This window comes from Harmonia axyridis, chromosome 5 (genome assembly GCF_914767665.1).
Source record: "Harmonia axyridis chromosome 5, icHarAxyr1.1, whole genome shotgun sequence".
NCBI classification, from domain to species: domain Eukaryota; kingdom Metazoa; phylum Arthropoda; class Insecta; order Coleoptera; family Coccinellidae; genus Harmonia; species Harmonia axyridis.
Genome location: NC_059505.1, coordinates 6786302 through 6806117, shown reverse-complemented (window position 1 = coordinate 6806117; position 19816 = coordinate 6786302). Strand labels below are relative to the sequence as shown.

The following is a 19816-nucleotide window of genomic DNA, read 5'->3' as shown; positions in this document are numbered from 1 at the left end:
CATTGGTATTTCTAGTTAGAGCTAAGATTTTCGTTAGAAAAAAATGGCCTATCGTCAGCTTGTTTCCTTCTAGAAACAAATATATTAAATATCAGTTAACTAAACACTATGGTTAAACGTTTTATGTTGATATCAGTGGTATTCTCACTTTTGATAATCTTGCTATTCATTTGTACAGATGATGAATCCTGGAGCAACATGATTATTTCAGATTGAAATGGTTATTCGAGAATCTCTTCGATGATTAGAGTATAACATCATTAGGAAATATATTTCCTTTCGGTTAGTCGTCCTTCATTCATAAAGATATTTCAATGATGATCAACAATTTCCAATATTGTGGTTTTGTTTCAATCTATCCCATTCATTCTTCTCAACATAATGTTTGAAATCTGAATTTCCTGCTCTCTTGAATTTCATAATATGTAAACCTGAAGTTCAATCATTATGGAATAAAATTACTCAATTGATGTGGAAAAAGTGACATGTCATAAAAATATAGAATAAGGGTACCTACCTACGTTTATCACAGTGTCATTTATATTTTGCTGAGGCATTCTCAGCCAATTTCCCTGCCCCTCTCTCGAAGCATTGAGGTATTTTATCTCGGGATCACTGATGGAATTATCAGTTTTGCTTTCAGTGATCCCTGCCAAATACACCTTTGCCGTAGAACGATCGGGTTCATATCCCGAAAGGTTTGGAACTTCGAAAGATGCACAGCCCAAGGCTATGTCTCTCCGGGAAGCAAAGAGTCACTACAATATACAGTGTGATCCAACGAAAACTAAACACCTCGATTTTCCGAATTTAGAATGAAAATCTGGAAAATCGCTTGGATCCGTCAATTTCTGATTCGAGGGGAAACAACTTCTCCGCTCTTCGCATCACTAAAACTGAAACCCCCCAAACGGGGGTGAGTACAACCCCTTGATTTTGAATAGGGATGAGGGAAGCAGCGATACTTCATTTTGAATATCTTATCGAATACTATCTAATCCTGAAATTTCGCTTCAAAATTTCCATCGATAACGAAATGTCAAGTACAATAGTGGAAGAGTAAAACTATTAAATAACGGGTGTTTTTTTTTCGAGGTACATAACTTTAAGTTGGCATTACTGTTCAAGATGTCGACCGATTTAACAGCTGTCAAGTGATTTATTCTCAGTTTGGTTTGGCAATTCATCATGAATAGACTCATGCCTGAACAACGCTTGCAAATAGTGCAATTCCATTTCGAAAATAATGGTTCTGTGCGGAATACGTATCGCGCACTACGTCCATATTATTTTGTTTAGCGATGAAGCGCACTTCTGGTTGAATGGCTACGTCAACAAACAAAACTGCCGCATTTGGAGTGAAGCTAATCCTCAAATGTATGTCCATACACCGTTACATCCAGAAAAACTGACTGTTTGGTGCGCTTTATGGGCTGGTGGAATCATTGGTCCGTACTTCTTCAAAAACGATGATGGACAGAACGTTACAGTCAATGGTGATCGGTATAGAGCCATGATTACTAACTTTTTCATTTCTGAATTGATTAACCATGATGTCCAGGAGCAGTGGTTCCAACAAGACGGCGCAACATGTCACACAGCTCGTGCCACAATCGATTTATTGGAAGACACGTTTGGTGGCCGCCTAATTTCACGTTTTGGACCTGTGAATTGGCCTCCAAGATCTTGTGATTTAACACCGCTAGACTACTTTCTGTGGGACTATGTAAAGTCATTGGTCTATGCGGATAAGCCACAAACCCTTGACCATTTGGAAGACAACATTCGCCGTGTTATTGCCGATATACGGCCACAAATGTTGGAAAAAGTCATCGAAAATTGGACGTCCAGATTGGACGTTTAAAAAAAAAGACCTAGAGCATCTCGTATTATGTCCCCTCTTATGCCAGACAATCAACATTTCAGCCGAGTCATCATTCACTAATGGTCAGTGCTTTCATAACTTTTCTATGAATTTTTCACGGTTTTGATCCCACTATTAACACCAAATTTGCATAAATCTTGGAATTGCTATTCTATATATATACACGCAAAATTTAACTCGTTAACTGTTATCAACGAGCGAACAAAAATGATTGTCCTGTAGTCATCCACACGTCTATACAGGATGTTCCTAAATTGGGGGTTCAAACAAAAAAATGACAGATTTCTCGGATTATTTCAACAAAAGAGAGTCCTTTAAAAATATCTTAAATAGATACAGGGTGGTCAAGTTTGATTTTTCTCATAGCACCCTCATTCCTTTCACAAGATATTCAACTTGAATTTCACATAGATATTACAATTTGAAGTTTTCATATCATATGCTAATTTTGAATGCAAATCTACAGGGTAATATTTTTTTGAAAAATGCCCGCTTCTTTCTTCCAGAACTTCTTTCTGGTGGACTACTGGTAGTTTAGAAAAATGTAAAAAGAAACTTTGGTCCAGTATCTGCTACAGATCGAGCAATGAAATTTCAAATTAGCATCTAGTAATGCTTTGGAAAATCCGAATTATTATGGAGATCGAGTTAGTAAGATGTGATGAATAAATTAATTATAAGTTTTGATTGTTATTTTTTCAATATACAGGGGAGTCTTTGACTTGTACTTATATTTCAACTGAAGATTCTTGAGGTCAAAGGAAACACTTTTTTCCTTCACCAGTTTTTCCGATTCGGCTCGGTTGAAAAGATACAGGCTGTTGAAAACCCATTATAAAAATGTAATTTTTATTTATATCTCGCAAATGGAATGAAATCGACGGAAATGATTTTCGCAATATAGTTTTTTATTGATGTGCTGAATCTTTTCCGAACATAAAAATTCATCAAAGTCCAGTCAACTCCAGAATGCCAGCTATAATGAGTAAGAAAAAAAAATAAGGGAAAAGAGTGTTTCCTTCGGCCTCAGGAATCTTCGGTTGAAATATATGTATAAGCCATGAACTCACCCTGTATAGCGAAGATTAATAGATATTCAATAAACTCAATCCCAAAAAAGTAGGACTACAAGAACCACCTTGTATCTCGAAAACAAAGCATTTGCGTGCTAATATTTTTAAGACTTTTTTCTTAAAATTATCCAAAGAATTTCTTATCTTTTTTTGCACCTCCAATTTAGGAACACCCTGTATATTTTTGTCTAATTCATGGTGAACTACCCTGTGAATCCCCGTATCAACTCTATAAACAAAAACAATAAATTAAGATTTTTTTCCAACTCTTATTAATATTTCAATAAAAATAACTTATAGTCAATAAAAAAACGAAAGCAGCTTCTCCATCCATGACCTTCCCAAAACAATGTCAAAGAAAACCAACCCCCAACAAATGACTCACCTGTTTTTCACAAACACGTGTAGCGCAGAAATGAGCACGTACACTCCACACCGTACAGCTCGAGGACAGAACTGCAACTGGAAAACAAACTGACTTCTCTGGACGCCTTCCGTCGCGACGTCACGTGTGAGGCGTTAAGTGATCGGTTATCATCGTGCATGTTCGAACGCGGCGTCTCTTTCGCCGTTGGTCTTGTTTACAAGAACAGGGGAAAAAAGAGATAATCATTTTCGAAATTGTGGTTGCATTGTATCAGGGGAGATTACCCCCTAAGGCTTGGAGTAAGGGTAGGTTGGGATTAGATGCCGTGTCGTGGATGTGGGTGACGTGAGAATTATGATGGAGGTATGAGCCTAGGGATGAATGGCTTTCGGGGCTTTGTGCCCAGTTTGGAAATGCCAATAGCAATCCAGACCAGAAGCGATTAAATCGGTCTTATCCCATCTTGTTGTTTAAAAATTAGAAAGACACTGACCTGAAGCCAGGAGATTTTGCCAAATTATTTCCTTGGAGACTACGTATACATAAATCTTCAAACTATTCTGTTGTCTCTAAGGGCACAATTCGAGAAAGAATGAACGAGTTCCAGTCTTCATGTCAGAGCTTTTTTAATTTTTTCTTGGTTTATTATTTCTTTTATTGTATTCAACATATTGTGTATGAATTAATACCAATATCAAAACAAATGACACCTCCAATTTAAGAACACCCTGTATTTTTCTGTCTAATTCATGGTGAAACACCCTGTGAATCCCCGTATCAACTTTATATACAAAAACAATAAATTTAGATTTTTTTCCATCTCTTATTAATATTTCAATAAAAATAACTTCTTCTTCTTCTTCCTTCTCTGGTTTAGGCTTGAAGCCTGTTCATCCCTCAGTCATCACCCCTCAGGCCATCACTCCACCTTTTCCTGGGTCGCCCCAAACTTCTGCGTCCCCTTGGAGATCTATCTCGAGCTATCTTTACCACTCTTCCCTCGTCCATTCTGCTAATATGTTCATCCCATTCTTTTCGCCGTTTTAGTACCCAGTCATTCACATTATCCACCCCGCATGCACCTCTTATGCTTTCGCTCGTGTTTCTGTCCTTGAGTCTTTTGCCCGCAATTCTTCTCAACACTCTCATCTCTGTTGTCTCCATTAAGCGTTTGGTCTTCGCTGTTTCTGGCCTTGTTTCGGCGGTGTATGTCAGGATTGGTCTTATAACCGACTTGTTTATTCTGGATTTGACCTCAGTTTTCATATTTTTGTTGCACCATATTGTTCGACTAAGACATCCAGCTATCTTTGCTGCTTTCGCTACCTGTTCTCCCACCTCCTTCTCAACGCCATCACCACTCGACAGTTATAAAAATAACTGATAGTCAATAAAAAATCGAAAGCAGCCCCTCTATCGATGACCTTCTCAAAACAATGTCTAAGAAAACCAACCCCCAACAAATGAATCACCTGTTTTCTACAAACACGTGTAGCGCAAAATAATGATTTTTTCTTGGTTTATTATTTCTTTTATTGTATTCATCATATTGTGTATGAATTAATACCAATATCAAAAAAAAAAATGAAGAAAGCACTAGGAGATTCTGAAACTCAGGAGATTTTGTACAAATTAACATTGATGTAATTTCTTCAAGAAATGTCGTATGAACTTTCAATCCATTCTCTGACAACCTTGTATTAGATTTGTGCTTGATCTTGTTCACTATTATAAAGATATTCAAAGTCATACTGTCATGAAGATGATCAACGTTCTCTAATATTGTAAATTTTTGCTTCAATATATTCTATTCAATATTCTGAACTCAACTCTCAACTTGGGAGTCTGGACTTCCTGGTCTCTTAATTTTCAAAATTATGAGCCAGTGGCGATGCTAGGTGGGCTAGGTGATCTCTTCCGAGGTTAGCACCTTGTCGTGGTGGAAGGGCTTGTAGTAACTGCCTGCTTTAAAGTAGAATTTGATAACCTCGAATCTAAGTACTCTGCTGAACCCCACTGCTCACAGTCAAAACTACTGAACTCTCTATAAAAACCCCCATCCTTATAACTTCCCTGCACAAACTGAGGCTGATTCTACGCTGTGAAGACTAAGGGTTTGCGTTAGTTGAGCAAGTTCGCAAATGTCGCAAGACCAGAGTCAATTGTTATGCAACTTCCGGTTATATAGAATGACAATTTTAAGTTCTGGATTTCTGTAGGGTTCTTTTGAAGTCAATCGATTATCTTCAATGAATCACCCTATATATCGCTAAGGGTAACTGTTCATGAAAATAATCAGGTTGTTAAACAAAAACTCCATTTGAAATGAAACATATTGAAATATTTCTTTTATTTAGATTAACTGGAAATGTAGACCAAAGCAACCAGGCATTTTCGGGGAAGCAGCAACAAAATATGCAGCAACCCTCAAATGGATTATCAAGAGGAAACATCGCTTCTGTGGAACCTTATAATCACATTCCTTTACAAACATGACAACCGCTTAGAGAAAACAAAATGCAAGAGGTAACAATTTAACATAATACAAGAGCAATCTAGTTCGCTCCGCTTTGATACATAGACTCCTAAAGAAATAACCCTAGATTTTGATTGACTGTTTCTTCACCTAATAGATATCCATTTAAATTAATATTGAGTTACAGTTATTCTATTTCTGTTTACTAGATAAACAACTTCACTGCACAGAACCTTCTTCAAATCAGTATCTTGGTGATAAGTTCTAAGGCGGGAGGCTTGCCGACCAAGTCCCTGAAGTGAAATACCCCAGGCTTGAGTTCCTTAATCAGAGATATGGGGGAAACCACGGAACGAGGGAGATCATTGATGGGTAGTTGCCTCTCGCTTTTTAGGCTACCTGCTGAATGACTCTGCCACCTTCAACGAATTGCTTCTGTCCTATCCCACACTCCTCAGGGCAGGACAGCGTGAAACAAGAAGGACATTCCGCTGTAGAGTACCAAACCCTTGGTGAGCCGGCTGCACTGAGGCTGAATGCGTAAGAGGAAGTTTGGCGTCCTTGAAACCTTTCTCTACGGGTTCGGCGGAGGTGTAATGGAGGTTTTTAGTGAGTATGCCCTTCAAGAGAGCTTCACACTACCCAGCAGGTGCCGACAGCAGTTTTACATTTGTCGAGATTTGTTGGGTGTCCATAAGGTGGATTTCCCTCCATTAAAAAAAAAGGGGGGGGGGGGCGTTTGCCCCCCCTAAAATTGAACATACTAAGGCAAAAATAATTACAAGATTAGCAGAACTATAATTTCGATTTACTTTGCCCTCCCCCCAAAAAAGGTCTGGCCATCCCTATTTTTGAAAGCTGGCGTCGCCACTGATATGAGCCCCCGAAGATCATGAAATACAATTACTCAATCGATCTGTAAAGGGACATTCCATGCTAAAATAGAATTAAAGTTCCAACTCTCAACACAATGTCACTTATTACTTTTTTTGAAAAATTTTGTTGAGGAAACGAAAATGCTTTTGACAAAAAATTCAAAGTACCTCGCTTATTTATATACCAGTTTATAAAAAAGGAGACCAAGAACTGTGCCACAATTATAGACCAATATCACTGTTGCCAGCAATGTCAAAGATATTTGAGTCCCTCATAAAATCTAGATTGGTCTCATTCTTGGAGAATCATTCGCTACTGAGTGATCATCAGCATGGATTTAGGGGGAGTAGGTCTACTACCTCTGCTCTGGTGGAGATAATTGAATTCGTCTTGCAATCGTTGGACGATTCAGAGGAGGCAATACTAACTTGTATGGACTTGACGAAGGCTTTCGATTGCGTCAACCATGAAAAACTACTATCTAAACTGGAGTATATCGGCATCAGAGGCCCAGCATTCGAACTTTTTCGATCATATCTGCAAAATAGATATCAGATAGTAGATATTAGTGGAAAGAAATCTTCAAGGAGATGCATTGCTACTGGTGTGCCCCAGGGGTCTATATTGGGTCCGTTATTGTTTTTAGTATATATAGACGATATGATATATAACGTTGCCGCGGATGAGAGGATCATTTTCGCTGATGATACATCCTTTTTGAATAGAGCACAAAATAATAGAAAACTCCAGCAAAAAGCTGAAAAATCTGTTCAGGAAGCTGTTGAATGGTTCAATGGAAACAACTTGAAGGTGAATCCTGATAAAACACAAAGGCTAGTAATAACAACCAAAAGCCATAATAAAGAGAGTATTTCTTTGCTCGGGATGTGCATCAGTGGAAATTTGACTTGGACTGATCATGTGACTGAATTGTGTAAAAGGCTTTCCACATCATTATTTGCAATAAGACAAATAAAAAATATGCTCACAGAAAACGAAGCACTCCTCACCTATCACGCTCAGTTCCATGGACGAATGACCTATGGTATTATCCTGTGGGGTGCGTCGTCGGATGCACTCAGGGTCTTTCTGAAACAGAAGAAAGCGATAAGGTTGATAGCTGGAGTTAATCAAATGACAAGTTGCAGATCGCTGTTCAAAAAATACAAAGTACTTACCGCCCCATGCTGCTACATGCTCGAGTGTCTGCTCTACGTTCATGGAAAAAAACTCCCGAAACACTCAAATGTTCATGACCACCTTACGCGATCCAGAAACAAAATTGTGATTCCCAGCCACCGCATTAATAGAACACAAAATACGTACATCTTCAATGGTGTTAAGATGTACAATAAACTTCCCGATCACATGACATCACTTCGTGGAGCGACCTTTAAAAGGCTTGTGAAAAACTTACTTATTGAAAATGTCTTCTATTCCATAGAAGAATTCATGAACCATCAATTCTAGTCATTATATTCACTAGTCAATTTTGTATATGTATTATATATTTATGATATATGTGTTTAAATGTTATTAACGTGTGTACTAATGTTCAGGACATCTGTAGGTATACTTTGTCTTATATTTTATTGACCTACCCTGTAAAGTTTTGAGGGAAATAAACGAGTATGAGTATGAGTATGAGTATGAGTATTATTTCTCCTGTTTCGTCAGACAATCAATGAATAGTCTAGAAAAAATTATCCCTCTAACTATCATGGTTCAAATTATGTATCGGAACATTTCATCCAAAACCGGGGAGGTTGTCGCTACCTAACCCAGCTAGTTTGACCCACGGACGATCCACTACAGAAATAGAGTATTTCACGTCAGTACTTTCTTACTTTTCCGATTCGTCTTCTATAGCCGCTATTAGCAGAACATTCTGAACGAAGCTTGGAGCTCGTTCTCTATATACATGGAAAATCTCATTTAGATCGAATCTGTAATCACGGAAATATTGGATGCTTCTTTTCTAGTATTCTTGTTGAATTTTCTATGGTTTTGATAATGTGATCATCATAATATTTCGTTCAGAACACAACCGAACAGCTTTACGGAACCCCTAATCGAATTTGGTCGAGAATTTGGTTCATTAACCAACATAGTTTTATATCCGAATCTATCCTGAAAATTTCAATGAATGTGGCAGATACACACTGGAGCTTTTTTGATCTATCCTGCAGCAACCATGGTCTTTGGTTACCAATAGGTAGAAAGTTTTTGTTGGTAAATGTTTGTAAATGCTCAATTACCTGGTTTACGAATTCTAACCGCTGAAGGCCATCTTGAGTTTTCAATTATTGCACCAATTGAATTTTATAGAGGGGCAGCTTCAGATATTCTCGCAAAATGCGGTATATCGAATTCACAGTGAAAGCACAGATCGATTGATACTTTCCACATTCTTTTACGTTCTCAATAACCTTGGACACTCGGGTTTTGGTTTATCTAGTGTGGAATCGGTCTCCTCAAACTTTGTAACCCATTTCCGAATGATAGGAATGCTTGGCGAGTCATTTAAGTAACGAAAACCTCGAATATTGGAGACATTTCTTCGCGCTACAGTCACAGAATCACAGTTTTCGTAAATTTCTAGTACGCACAACGCTCGATCCGCACCCGAGAAATACTCCAGAGCGACTAATTAATAAATAAATAAATTCCCAATATTGAGGCTACCATTTGCCATATCATCTGCGCGTTGCGTTCAAGCTGTAAACTGAACGCATATAAACGTTCTCTTGAGACACCTTGTATAAGGTATTCTCGATAAAGTTCAACCCCATGTGACCTCCAATATTCATCCAAATACATCCAGTCAACTCGTATCCTATTTCAAAGCATTATATCAAGCTAATACAATTTTTCTGATCCCTAAAATTGATGAAACGAGAAGTTATCAATCATCAAACCTCATTGGGTGAAGGTAAGGACGATCTATCAAAAATACGAAGATATACTGACATTTCAGCAGAGTCAGTAATTGGACTATTGATGTTATAGAAAATCTTCTCGATGACGTTCAATTCCTAGCGATCTCCTATGTTTGATACAATTAATTTCCTTCAATCCTTTCTCATTTTGAAGCAATGTATATTTATGCTGAGGTCTCAAACTGATCTCACTTAAAGTAGGCAATAATAACGAAATCGGTTATTGGAGGGAATAAAAGAAAAAATTCGAAAAAAAAATGGATATTCGAGAGGAACCAAAAATTATATACAGCGTGAGAGATTCCTTGGATAATTTTAAGAAAAAAGTGTTATGAACAAGCTTTGTTTTCGATGAAAACTATAAACAAGACAAGCACGCAAGAAAAATCATCCTTGGAGACTATTAGTTGCAACTGTTTGTTCCAAATGTATGAATTCGATGGATTGAACTAGTCCTACAGGAACCTCAACATCTGCTCATTAATTATTCTAATTATTATTCAAGATGTAGTACGAGAACAAAGATGCAGAACAGCGAATCGATGAATCTCCTGCACAATAATATTCGAATATAATTGACAGTGTACTGTCAGAATTCAATTACATGCTGTCAATGAAAACTAGGTCGAATAAGATGATGAACTTGCCAACGTATGCTTCAGTGATAATAATTTCAGGAGCGTTGGTGCATAATATCTTTCAAGCGTTGGATACGTTCTGTGATTACAAATTTTGCATTTATTTAAAGAAAAGCAAGTCTTAGCTTCGTTCGGAATCTCGGAAACATGCAAATTGTTGACAACTAATTTCATATGAACTTACAGCCGTTTTCTTGGTTGCTATGGTCATGATCAACTGCTTTTATTAAAAATACACCTACCGAAATTTTCATATTCACAATGACATAAACGACGTGATTCTTTTCCGACCTAGTCCGGAAAGTACGTACTTTCCGGACTAGGCTGGAAAATGCTACTTTCTCAGAGAAAAAGCGTCTGGGAAGTGAGCACTTACTGGACGTTGGCCAGTTAATTCATTACTTTCCTTTCTTTGCTTCTTTCTCCTTTCAAATCAAAATCTGCTGAAAAAAAACATGTGACTGCATTCTAACTAAAACTTTTTTAGGAAATGAAGAAGGAATTTGGCAAGTTTTTAAAATTATTTTGTCATACATGAATTGTGGAATTCGACAGTTGCAGTCGAATTTATATTAGAAATATACTATTCTTTTCTTCATATAACAACTTTCAAATCATATTCATTCTTATTCAACATCTAATACAGCATAGTTTTGCTTTTTTCATACACATCATATCCTTTTCTGATGAAAATAATCAAAAATTTGAATCAAACTTGGTCAACATAGAAAAAATCTACTAAAAATGAAGGTGAGAAATTTTTTGAAAAACACAAGAACTCAAATATCTCGGAAACTGTTGATTTTAGGTTATCAATAAATATGACTCAAACGACAGCAAATGAGTGATACTAACACTTCTTTCAAGGTTCACGTCTAATTTGGAAATACCCTATATAGTATATATAACTTCTTGAGGACCATAGAGAATTTCAGTTTCTGTTGGAATGTCCCGTTACATAGTATTTTGACCCATGTAAGTTTGAGAGATCCCGGGTGACAGATTAGGTCACCCGAATATATAAACTGAAGTGGAGTTGAGTTGGTCACTTAACCAGAGTGTCAGACAATCGCTGGACTCGCAGAATTGTGGAATGGCGGCCACGCAGCAATTCGAGAAGTAGAGGGCGACCGCAAACAAGATGGACTAATGATATTAAAAGACTTCTAGCACAAACTGGAGACAGCAAGCTCAAAACCGGGAAATTTGGAAGAAGTTGATGAAAAAATATATAGAGAGATGGACAAAACTAAGGGAGGGTTAATCCGACAATGGGTTGTTAGCTGAAAATGATGATGAAGTTTGAGAAATGATTCTTCGCCGATTGTGCGAAGATTGTCAGACGGAAGATTAGAAATAATACGAGATGAACGAGGTATTTTCGGTATTTTTCTCATAAGCGTTTCTTTTCCTCATCAAAATATTTCCAACAAAGTTATAAATGACATCGTATTGAAAGTAGGTAGTTGGGCCAATTGAAAAGTCCCCGGTCTGATGCACAGATGGCGGTGCTAGTATTAAATCCATATGATTTTTAGTTAAAACCAACCTTCAAACGATACGTGTCAAACTTTGACAGCAGTCCGACCATTAGTTCGTGTGATATTGCGTTGTGAGTGTAGCTACTTTTGTTATTCGAAAAAAGATGGAAAAAAAAGAATGTCGTGTGCTGATAAAGTATTGCTTTTTGAAGAGAAAAATACAGTTGAAGCAAAATCTTGACTTGATGAAGAGTTTTCGAAGTCTGCACCAGGAAAATTAACCATCTTTGATTGGTAAGCTAAGTTTGTGTAAGTGAGCACCGAAAACGGCGAATGAAGTGGACGCCCAAAGGAGGCTGTCACCGACGAAAAAATCAAAAAAAGGTTGACAAAATAATTTCGAATGACCGTAAAGTGGAGTTGATCGAGATAGCAGACATTGTGAAGGTATCCTAACGTTAACATCATATGATTCACGAATATTTGATCATGAGAATGCTGTGTGTAAAATGGGTGCCGCGCGAGCTGACAATCGATCAAAAGCAAGAACGTGTTAAAGATTCTGAGCAACGTTTGAAGCTGATTAAGTGCAATAAACCCGAATTTTTGCGTCGATATGGAACAATGGATGAATCATGGCTCCATCATTCCACTCCGGAGTCCAATCGATAGTCAGCTGAGTGGACTGTATACGATGAACCGAATCCAAAACGAAAAACACAACAGTCATCCGGCAAGGTTATGGCATCAGTATTCTGGGATGCTCCAAAAGGGCCAGATCATCAATAGCGATTATTATATAGCTTTATTGGATCGTTTAAAGGATGAAATCGGTAAAAAACGGACCCATTTGAAGACAAAAAAGGTGCTGTTTCATCAAGACAATGCGCCATGTAACAAATCAATAAAAACAATGACAAAACTGCATGAATTGCTTCAGCATCCACCGTATTCGCCAGATCTGGCCCCCAGCGACTTTTTCAATGAAGTATACGCCGAAAACGAGGGCAAGTCGTACTACAAAAATGGTATCGAAAAGTTGGAAGATCGCTATAATCGCTGTATCGCCCTCGAAGGCATTTATGTTGAATAATAAAATCGAATTTTGCCAAAAAAAAATGTGTTTTACTATGCAAGACCAGGGACTTTTCAATTGACCTGTTAATTCAATTTTTTCTTGTCATGTGACTTTTGTAGATCAATTCGTATATTGTATTCATTAATAATTGAATTTCGTGAGGCGTACATTCTGAAAAACAAGATAAAAGATAGTTCAATCTTGAATAATATTGAAAGTTACATTAGTAATCTACAAAAATTTAGCATCAGAACGTGAAGACTTTCAGCATCTAAGACAAACTAACATTTTGACAAAAATCCTCGATAAAATCCATTCACTAGATTGAATAGTCTTGTTTTCCTTCCACGATATTCGACAAAGTAAGTGTTCAACAAGTCTATTTGAATGGAAATGAGCTTCATCAGTTGTTATGGGAAGGGAAATGAATTTGCACCGCTTCATGATTAAATCCTTCAAATGAGAGGCATGTTGAGGGGTTACTTGGTTCCTCTGAAGTCTCAATAATTACAGGGAAATAACACTAATTAATATGCATATTCGTTATAAACTCTAGCATTGCTCCTGGTAAGCTTTGTTAGTATCAATGATAAACCTAAATTCGAATGTAGAACATAGTCACATAGAAGGTCTGCATTTGATGTCTCCTTGAAGACTAAGAATAGTATTGAACGCAGTTTCACTCACAATGTAGTAAAACTTTTTAATTCCTTCAAACCGGAACTATCAATACCAATAACCAAATTTAGAAAAGTCATTAAAAATTAACTGCTGGATCGAAAAAACTAGCCACATTGTTGTCGCATTCTATTTTTATATTATAGTATTTACTAGTTTATTTGTTTTTTTTTCTCTTCTTCTACTGATAATAAAATCAATATTATTGAAATTGTAAAATGTAATTTTTTATATTATTTTTGTTATTTTGCTTTTTTTTTATCTTGTAAACTGAAAAGATCAAGAGTTTGAGAGTAGCTTTAGCTTATCTTCGCCTTTTCAGGGCAAATGTATGTACATTCGTTGAATAAAGTCGATTTATTATTATTATTATATTCTAAAACAAGTTGCAGAATGGGCTCCTATTCCAACACGAATGCGAAATTCGAAGACGAGCGACGAAGGAGCGAGTTTTCGAACGCATGAGTGCTGGAATTGCCTTCTTCAACGAGTATTAATTGATATTTTCTCTATTTCAGTCAAGTTTTTCTGGAATATTCTCGAAATTCGATGGAAAATCGAGAGTATACATCCTAGTGACATTGTATTGTATCTTGGCAGTTGACTGTAAGATGCATCTTAGTTGACTGTTACCAAAATTGACAGATTACGGAATATGAATTTGAATCAAACGTTTCGAATTTTGAAATAATTTATAATTACGCATCAAATACGTGAATTATGTCTGCCGAAATATCCAACACCAACAGAATTAAGAGAAATTGCGAATAATGTCGCAAATCTTTTCACTTTATCCAAATTACATTATATTGACAATTGATGTGTGTTGAATGTCTGTATAGACAACCACAAAACGAAAAATATAACTGAAAACAATGCTATAATGAGTTCATTGCAGCACTGTTTTTGGAACTGTAATGAACTCATTACGACACTGAAATAGAGAAACAAATTTCGGAATGCTATTCTCCAGGAGTTATTTAAGCGGATCTTTTGAAATGGTTCACCCTGTATGGGTATCAATCTTTCACAGAGGTATTTATCAGATTTTTTTATAAAAATATGTCCACAAACGCTTTTTTTAATGATCTACAGAGCCATAAGCATTTTTATTTTTCTTTTCGTAGCTCTTTCAGTTTTTGAATAATTCAAATCAAAATTGATTGGAATAGGTTACGTTTTATGGTTCACATCATCCAGTAAAAATCGACAAAAAGACATTAATATTGGATAATCTGGGTTCAGGGTCCGCTCTAGCGTTTCTGCCGGCAAAAATACAAGTCGGCACTCTTGCAGGTTTGGGGTTTTGTACTAAGCAAAAGAGAAGTGGGAGATGGTGAATTTGCATTCAGAAATTTCGTGTGAAAAACTGAAAAGTATTTTTGGAAAGAAAAAATGTATTATTAGTGAAATTATTTCTTCTCTATTTCAGTATCGTAATGAGTTCATTAGTGTACTGAAAACAGTGCAGTAATGTACCCATTACAGCATTGTTTTCAGTTATATTTTTCGTTTTGTGGTTGATCAATCTTACTTACGATGCTATCAAATTTCAACAAACTTCAATTGTCAATAAAATATGATTTGGATATAGTGAAATGGTTTGCAACATTATTCGCAGTTTCTCTTAATTCTGGGGATGTTAAATCGATTTCGTCAGAATTCACGAATTTAATGCTTAATTATAAATTATTTCAAAATCAAAAACGTACGACTTAAATTCATATTCCGTAATCTGTCAATTTTCGAAACAGTCACACCAACTGACAAGATACAATACAAAAGTCACTATGATGTATAATCTAAATTTTTCATTAAATTTCGACAATATTTCACAAACTTGACTGAAATAGTGAAAATATCCTCGTTGCAGAAGGCAATTCCAACATTCATGCATTTCGCATTCGTCTTGGAATGGGAGCCTTTCTGCAACTATTAGAATATACTATTATGGATTCAAATTTAATTTTTTTGGGAATGTGGAATGTAACAATAAACGAGCTCAACTGAATTCAAATGATGCGGATGTACCATCATTTTTGATTCAAAAAAATGTTGCAGATATTCTCGATGTTTAAGATTGATTTGAAAAATCATCTGTGAAACGTTGAAATTAAAAAAAATATATATTCAACACATTTTTCAAGGAATCCAGATTTTGCGGAAAAAGTAGACAATGCACCTTCCATTATTTGCCGCCCTTCTAGAGCGGACCCTGCGGTTTAAGGTTATTCTGCTCTGTTTCGATTTTATAAAAACCTTGAACATTTTGTTTTTTTCTTTAAGATTATCGAATAAGACAATCGGATGATGCGGATGAATCATTATTCTCAATTCGAATTAATTTGATATGAAAAATGAAAGATAATATAATATAATGGAATGTGGTAAAATAAAAAACTTTTATTTTTCTTAAGAAGTATGAGTTGGTTATGGTGAAATGGAATCGTTTCTCGTATATTTCGCATTCCATTCTGAGGAATCAATATTCTGATTGGAGAATTGAGAAGAAAAATAATCCAGAAGCCGTCCCAAGTGGCAATAAAATTCAGCAACATTTAGCAAAGCGGACGCCGACAAGCCTGATGAGTGCATGTGTTTTTTAAGCGTCCATTAGGAACTCGTAAACAGCACTTTGAGGGGATAACGTGGTTATTTATGTTATGTATTATTTATTTATGAGTATAATGAATAATGTGGCAACTTTGATGGTTTTTGATGTTAATTAGATTTATCGATATTCCTTCCTGTTGTAAATGACCGAATTGAATGTCATTCGGCACTTTGAATTTCTACACATGTGATTTTTGTTGATCAAGTCGCCCTATGCGACTGCCTACCCTGCCTCCCCGACGTCCCTGACAGTACCTATGACCTTTATTCCATGCCAACTTATCCTGGAGTTGAATATTTTTCAATTTCCATCCATTTCATTCCATCTTTCATTAAATCTCAATTTCATTTTCAAATAGGTAGTTCAATTTTGTACAAGATGGCTTCCTTTCAATTTGGTGACACAGAAAATGGACCAAAATGAATGCAGCTCTACTGCGAATTGTGAGATAACCATTTGGAAATGAAAACTCTATTGCTTCCAGAAGTATCGGCATCTTGAATGCATATCTAATTTCCTACTGCAGCAATTTTAAAAGGATCGGATGGCAATGCCCCGTTGGAAGGAAAACTTTTAACATTGGAGAGTTTCACATTTTCCTAATTTGAAATTGAAATGAATTTCATCTGCTTTCAGTTGATTAAATTTTCTTGTAATATTATCTAACGAAACGAAGTATAATTGGAGTATGGAGTATTATGAAATTTTGTGTAAATATCTGGACAAGGGTAAAATCTCGGGTAATAGTATCCCATTATTATAGTTGAGTAAGATTAAATATTGTGTTTTTCTTGCTAATCCAGCTCAAGGAATTCAGTGTTTGTTTTCGAAATTCTCATTTGAATTCTCATAATGCTTGTAGTTTTACGAGATCATTTTTGGGATCTCTTAATCCATTACCATGGGTTTGAATATCCTCAATATAATTCTAAGGTGTCATTATTTTCACCTGCGAAGTTACATTTCAAACAAAATTCATGATGATTCAAATGCTCCTGTATGTTTTCATTTACTGAGCTACATTTTAAACATTGATTTATGATTTACCTACTGTTTTATCCATATGGTGGTCCGGATTTGGCAGCCCTGTTTCAATGACATATGTCATACAGAACTGTCATCCGAAGCATCATATATTTAGTTGAAAGTAAGCCTTTCAACACTACTGATCATTTCTCTAACACTGAACGTGTAAAAATTCTGAAAACTTACTGCAAAAATAATGATTCTGTAGTAAGTACGTTTCACTCAATACGGGCAGATTATGATCAACATAATCGTTCATCTCAGCGTAAAACTGTTACTGGTGTTTTAAGGCCTCTACATTGTCGCTGTAAGTTAAAATTTTGAAGAAGATTTATCCGTTCCTCGGCGCGCACTACATTTGGGCTTCTCTTGCGGCACGATAAAGCATATTTTGCGTTTGGATCTCTGCTTCTCCATTCTTAAAGTTCAGTTGATACAAAAACTTATCATGGAATGCGTAGAACTTAATATGCTGATTGGATGCTTGGACGACAACGTTTGAATGACGATTTTTTGCATCTAATTTTCTTCAGTGACGAAGCTAATTTGTCACTCAGTGGCTATGTTAACAAGCAAAATTGTTGCATATGAGCCAGTGAAAATCCTCATATAACTGCTGAGAGACCATTATCATAAAAAGTAACTGTATGGTCTGCAATTTGGTTTGGTGAAGTGATTGGCCGTACTCCTTTGAGAATGAAAAAGTCAAACCGTCAATTCTGATCGCTATAACCAAATGATTACCAATTCTTTTCAGCCTGAAATGACTGATATGGTATTAAAATTATGTGGTTCCAGCAAGATGGTGCAACAAGTCACATAACACGAACCGTTTTGACTTTATCACTACTCTTCTTGGTCTCTTGTAGTTTTTTCGTATCTGCTATCGATTTCGGTAAAAAAGTCTCTAAAAATCAAGTTAGTGAGCTGTGATGAATAGAATAATTATAGGTTTCTACTAACTTATTTACCCAATCTGTAGCGAAGACCAATAACAATGTGATAAACTGTTATAATCAACACAAAAAAGTAGGACTAGAAGGAATATTTTTTTTCTTGAAATCATCTAAGGAATCTTTTATTTTCCTTTGTACCTCTAATTTAGGAACACCCCATAGAGAGCGATCTGTTCAGGATATGAACATTCAAAAACTAGTATGTTGAAGAATCATGAACGCGCCTTCCTTCGCTCCACAACAATAGAAATTCGGATTATATCTTTCAAGGGAAGAATAAAAGTATTCGAAAAAAATGGGGAAAAGACTGACGTGAAGTTAGGAGATTTTAAGCGTTCCTTTTTTCATGTGCCAATTGCACCCTTGGATATACCTTATACAGTTACAAGGTCTCTAAGGGAGCAATTGACGCATGAATAAACGAGCGCATAGAAGTTCCTGACTTCACTTCAGTAGTTTCCAAATTTTTTCGAATGAATTCAGGCTTAGAAAACAATAGGTGTATCGCTTCTAAACTGCAAATAACGTGGATTGAAATAAGGTAAGTATAATATCAAGCGGAATTAAATGAATTGAAGATCGCTAGTTGACGAACTCCGCTCGTCCGAATAAAACTAATCGGCCTTGAAAATGACGTAGTGAATCGATATTCTCGTTTATGTTTCTGTTTCAACTTCCATCTATACAACGGCTCGTTAGCTCAGTTGGTTAGAGCACCAGGCTCAACAGAAAACTGGCGGTCGTGGGTTCAAATCCCACACGAGCCCTCCTTTTTTCGTTTTTCTATGAATCCCTATTATTTTATTTTTTTTTTCGACGTGATCGATAATATAAGAATGATAAAACTGAATTAGTTATGTCCAAAAATAATTATCATTCCAAAACAGAACTTGTTAGGTACTATATTATTGTTCTGAATAACTGGTTTTTCTTCACAAAACTTTCGATATTAGTTTTTCTGAAAATTCTCCACATATAGATTAGTATGGCCACTTCTCGAGACTGTATCTTCCACTTAGTTTCTGATAAAAACATTCAAAATATTTCTGCATTTGGAAACCTCTCACACATAGTGAAATCTGGTTGAATTCTGTTGAAGAAGGCACTCGAAATATTGGAATAAAAAATTCCTGAAATTAATCCATCAAATATTCATTCCTTTTGATCATCTTCGGTACTGAAGGAAGACCTGATTATGTATTTAAAAAGCTATCCAATTCAACAAAGACTAGAAATAAAATAAATGTTTCAATTTAATTCGAATTTCCCTCAGGGCTCCAAAGCATAAACATTAGATAAACTACATGCATTATTAGTGACCGGTTTCTGTTATCATTCGAAAAAATGAAACCATTTTTTTCAATTCAATAATAGATACTAACCGATGAACAACATATTGTTCAAAACACAGACTGAAAATGATTAGGAAATTTTAAATTTTCTAATAAAACGATATTGAAAATCCAACTGAGGATTACGTGAATATGGTCATTCGAAATTTTGTGTTCCTGTTCAAAATGGCAACTTCGATCGAGATGAAAATTTGCATTTGTATGAAGAATGACAATTTGAAAGTACTTGCAAAACTTCATATTGATTGCAAACTAGAACTCTAGAAAATTGATGGAGAATATCGAAAAAAAATCACCCAATAGTCAATGGAATTGAGACTTTTATAATTACTAATTAGTAACTAGTTAGATCTTCTATCTTACTATTCTATGAATTG

At 35.9% G+C, this 19816-nt stretch overlaps 2 protein-coding genes and 1 non-coding gene across 4 annotated transcripts in view; 1 reads left to right on the top strand and 2 right to left on the bottom strand.

Annotated features, from left to right (window-relative positions):
* The window catches only part of LOC123680400 (serine/threonine-protein kinase 32A), a 160377-nt gene extending 156969 nt beyond the window's left edge, over positions 1-3408 (bottom strand). For both annotated transcript variants that reach the window (XM_045618283.1, XM_045618285.1), the window contains exon 1: positions 3344-3408. The gene's annotated coding sequence lies outside the window, so the exon portion shown is untranslated. The remainder of the gene's footprint in view (positions 1-3343) is intronic.
* Positions 3409-4222: 814 nt separating this feature from the next.
* Positions 4223-4591, bottom strand: LOC123680209. The gene has a single exon (XM_045617999.1). The coding sequence runs from the start codon at positions 4589-4591 to the stop codon at positions 4223-4225; it is 369 nt and encodes a 122-aa protein (XP_045473955.1).
* Positions 4592-18776: 14185 nt separating this feature from the next.
* On the top strand, positions 18777-18854 carry Trnal-caa. Its single transcript is given in 2 exon segments — positions 18777-18814; positions 18819-18854. It is a non-coding gene; the product is annotated as a tRNA-Leu (tRNA).
* The last annotated feature ends 962 nt before the right edge of the window (positions 18855-19816 follow it).

What these genes read in the sequence shown, in the direction of transcription:
- LOC123680209 (XM_045617999.1), bottom strand. Translation starts at nt 4,591, where the DNA reads ATGAAAACTGAGGTCAAATCCAGAATAAACAAGTCGGTTATAAGACCA.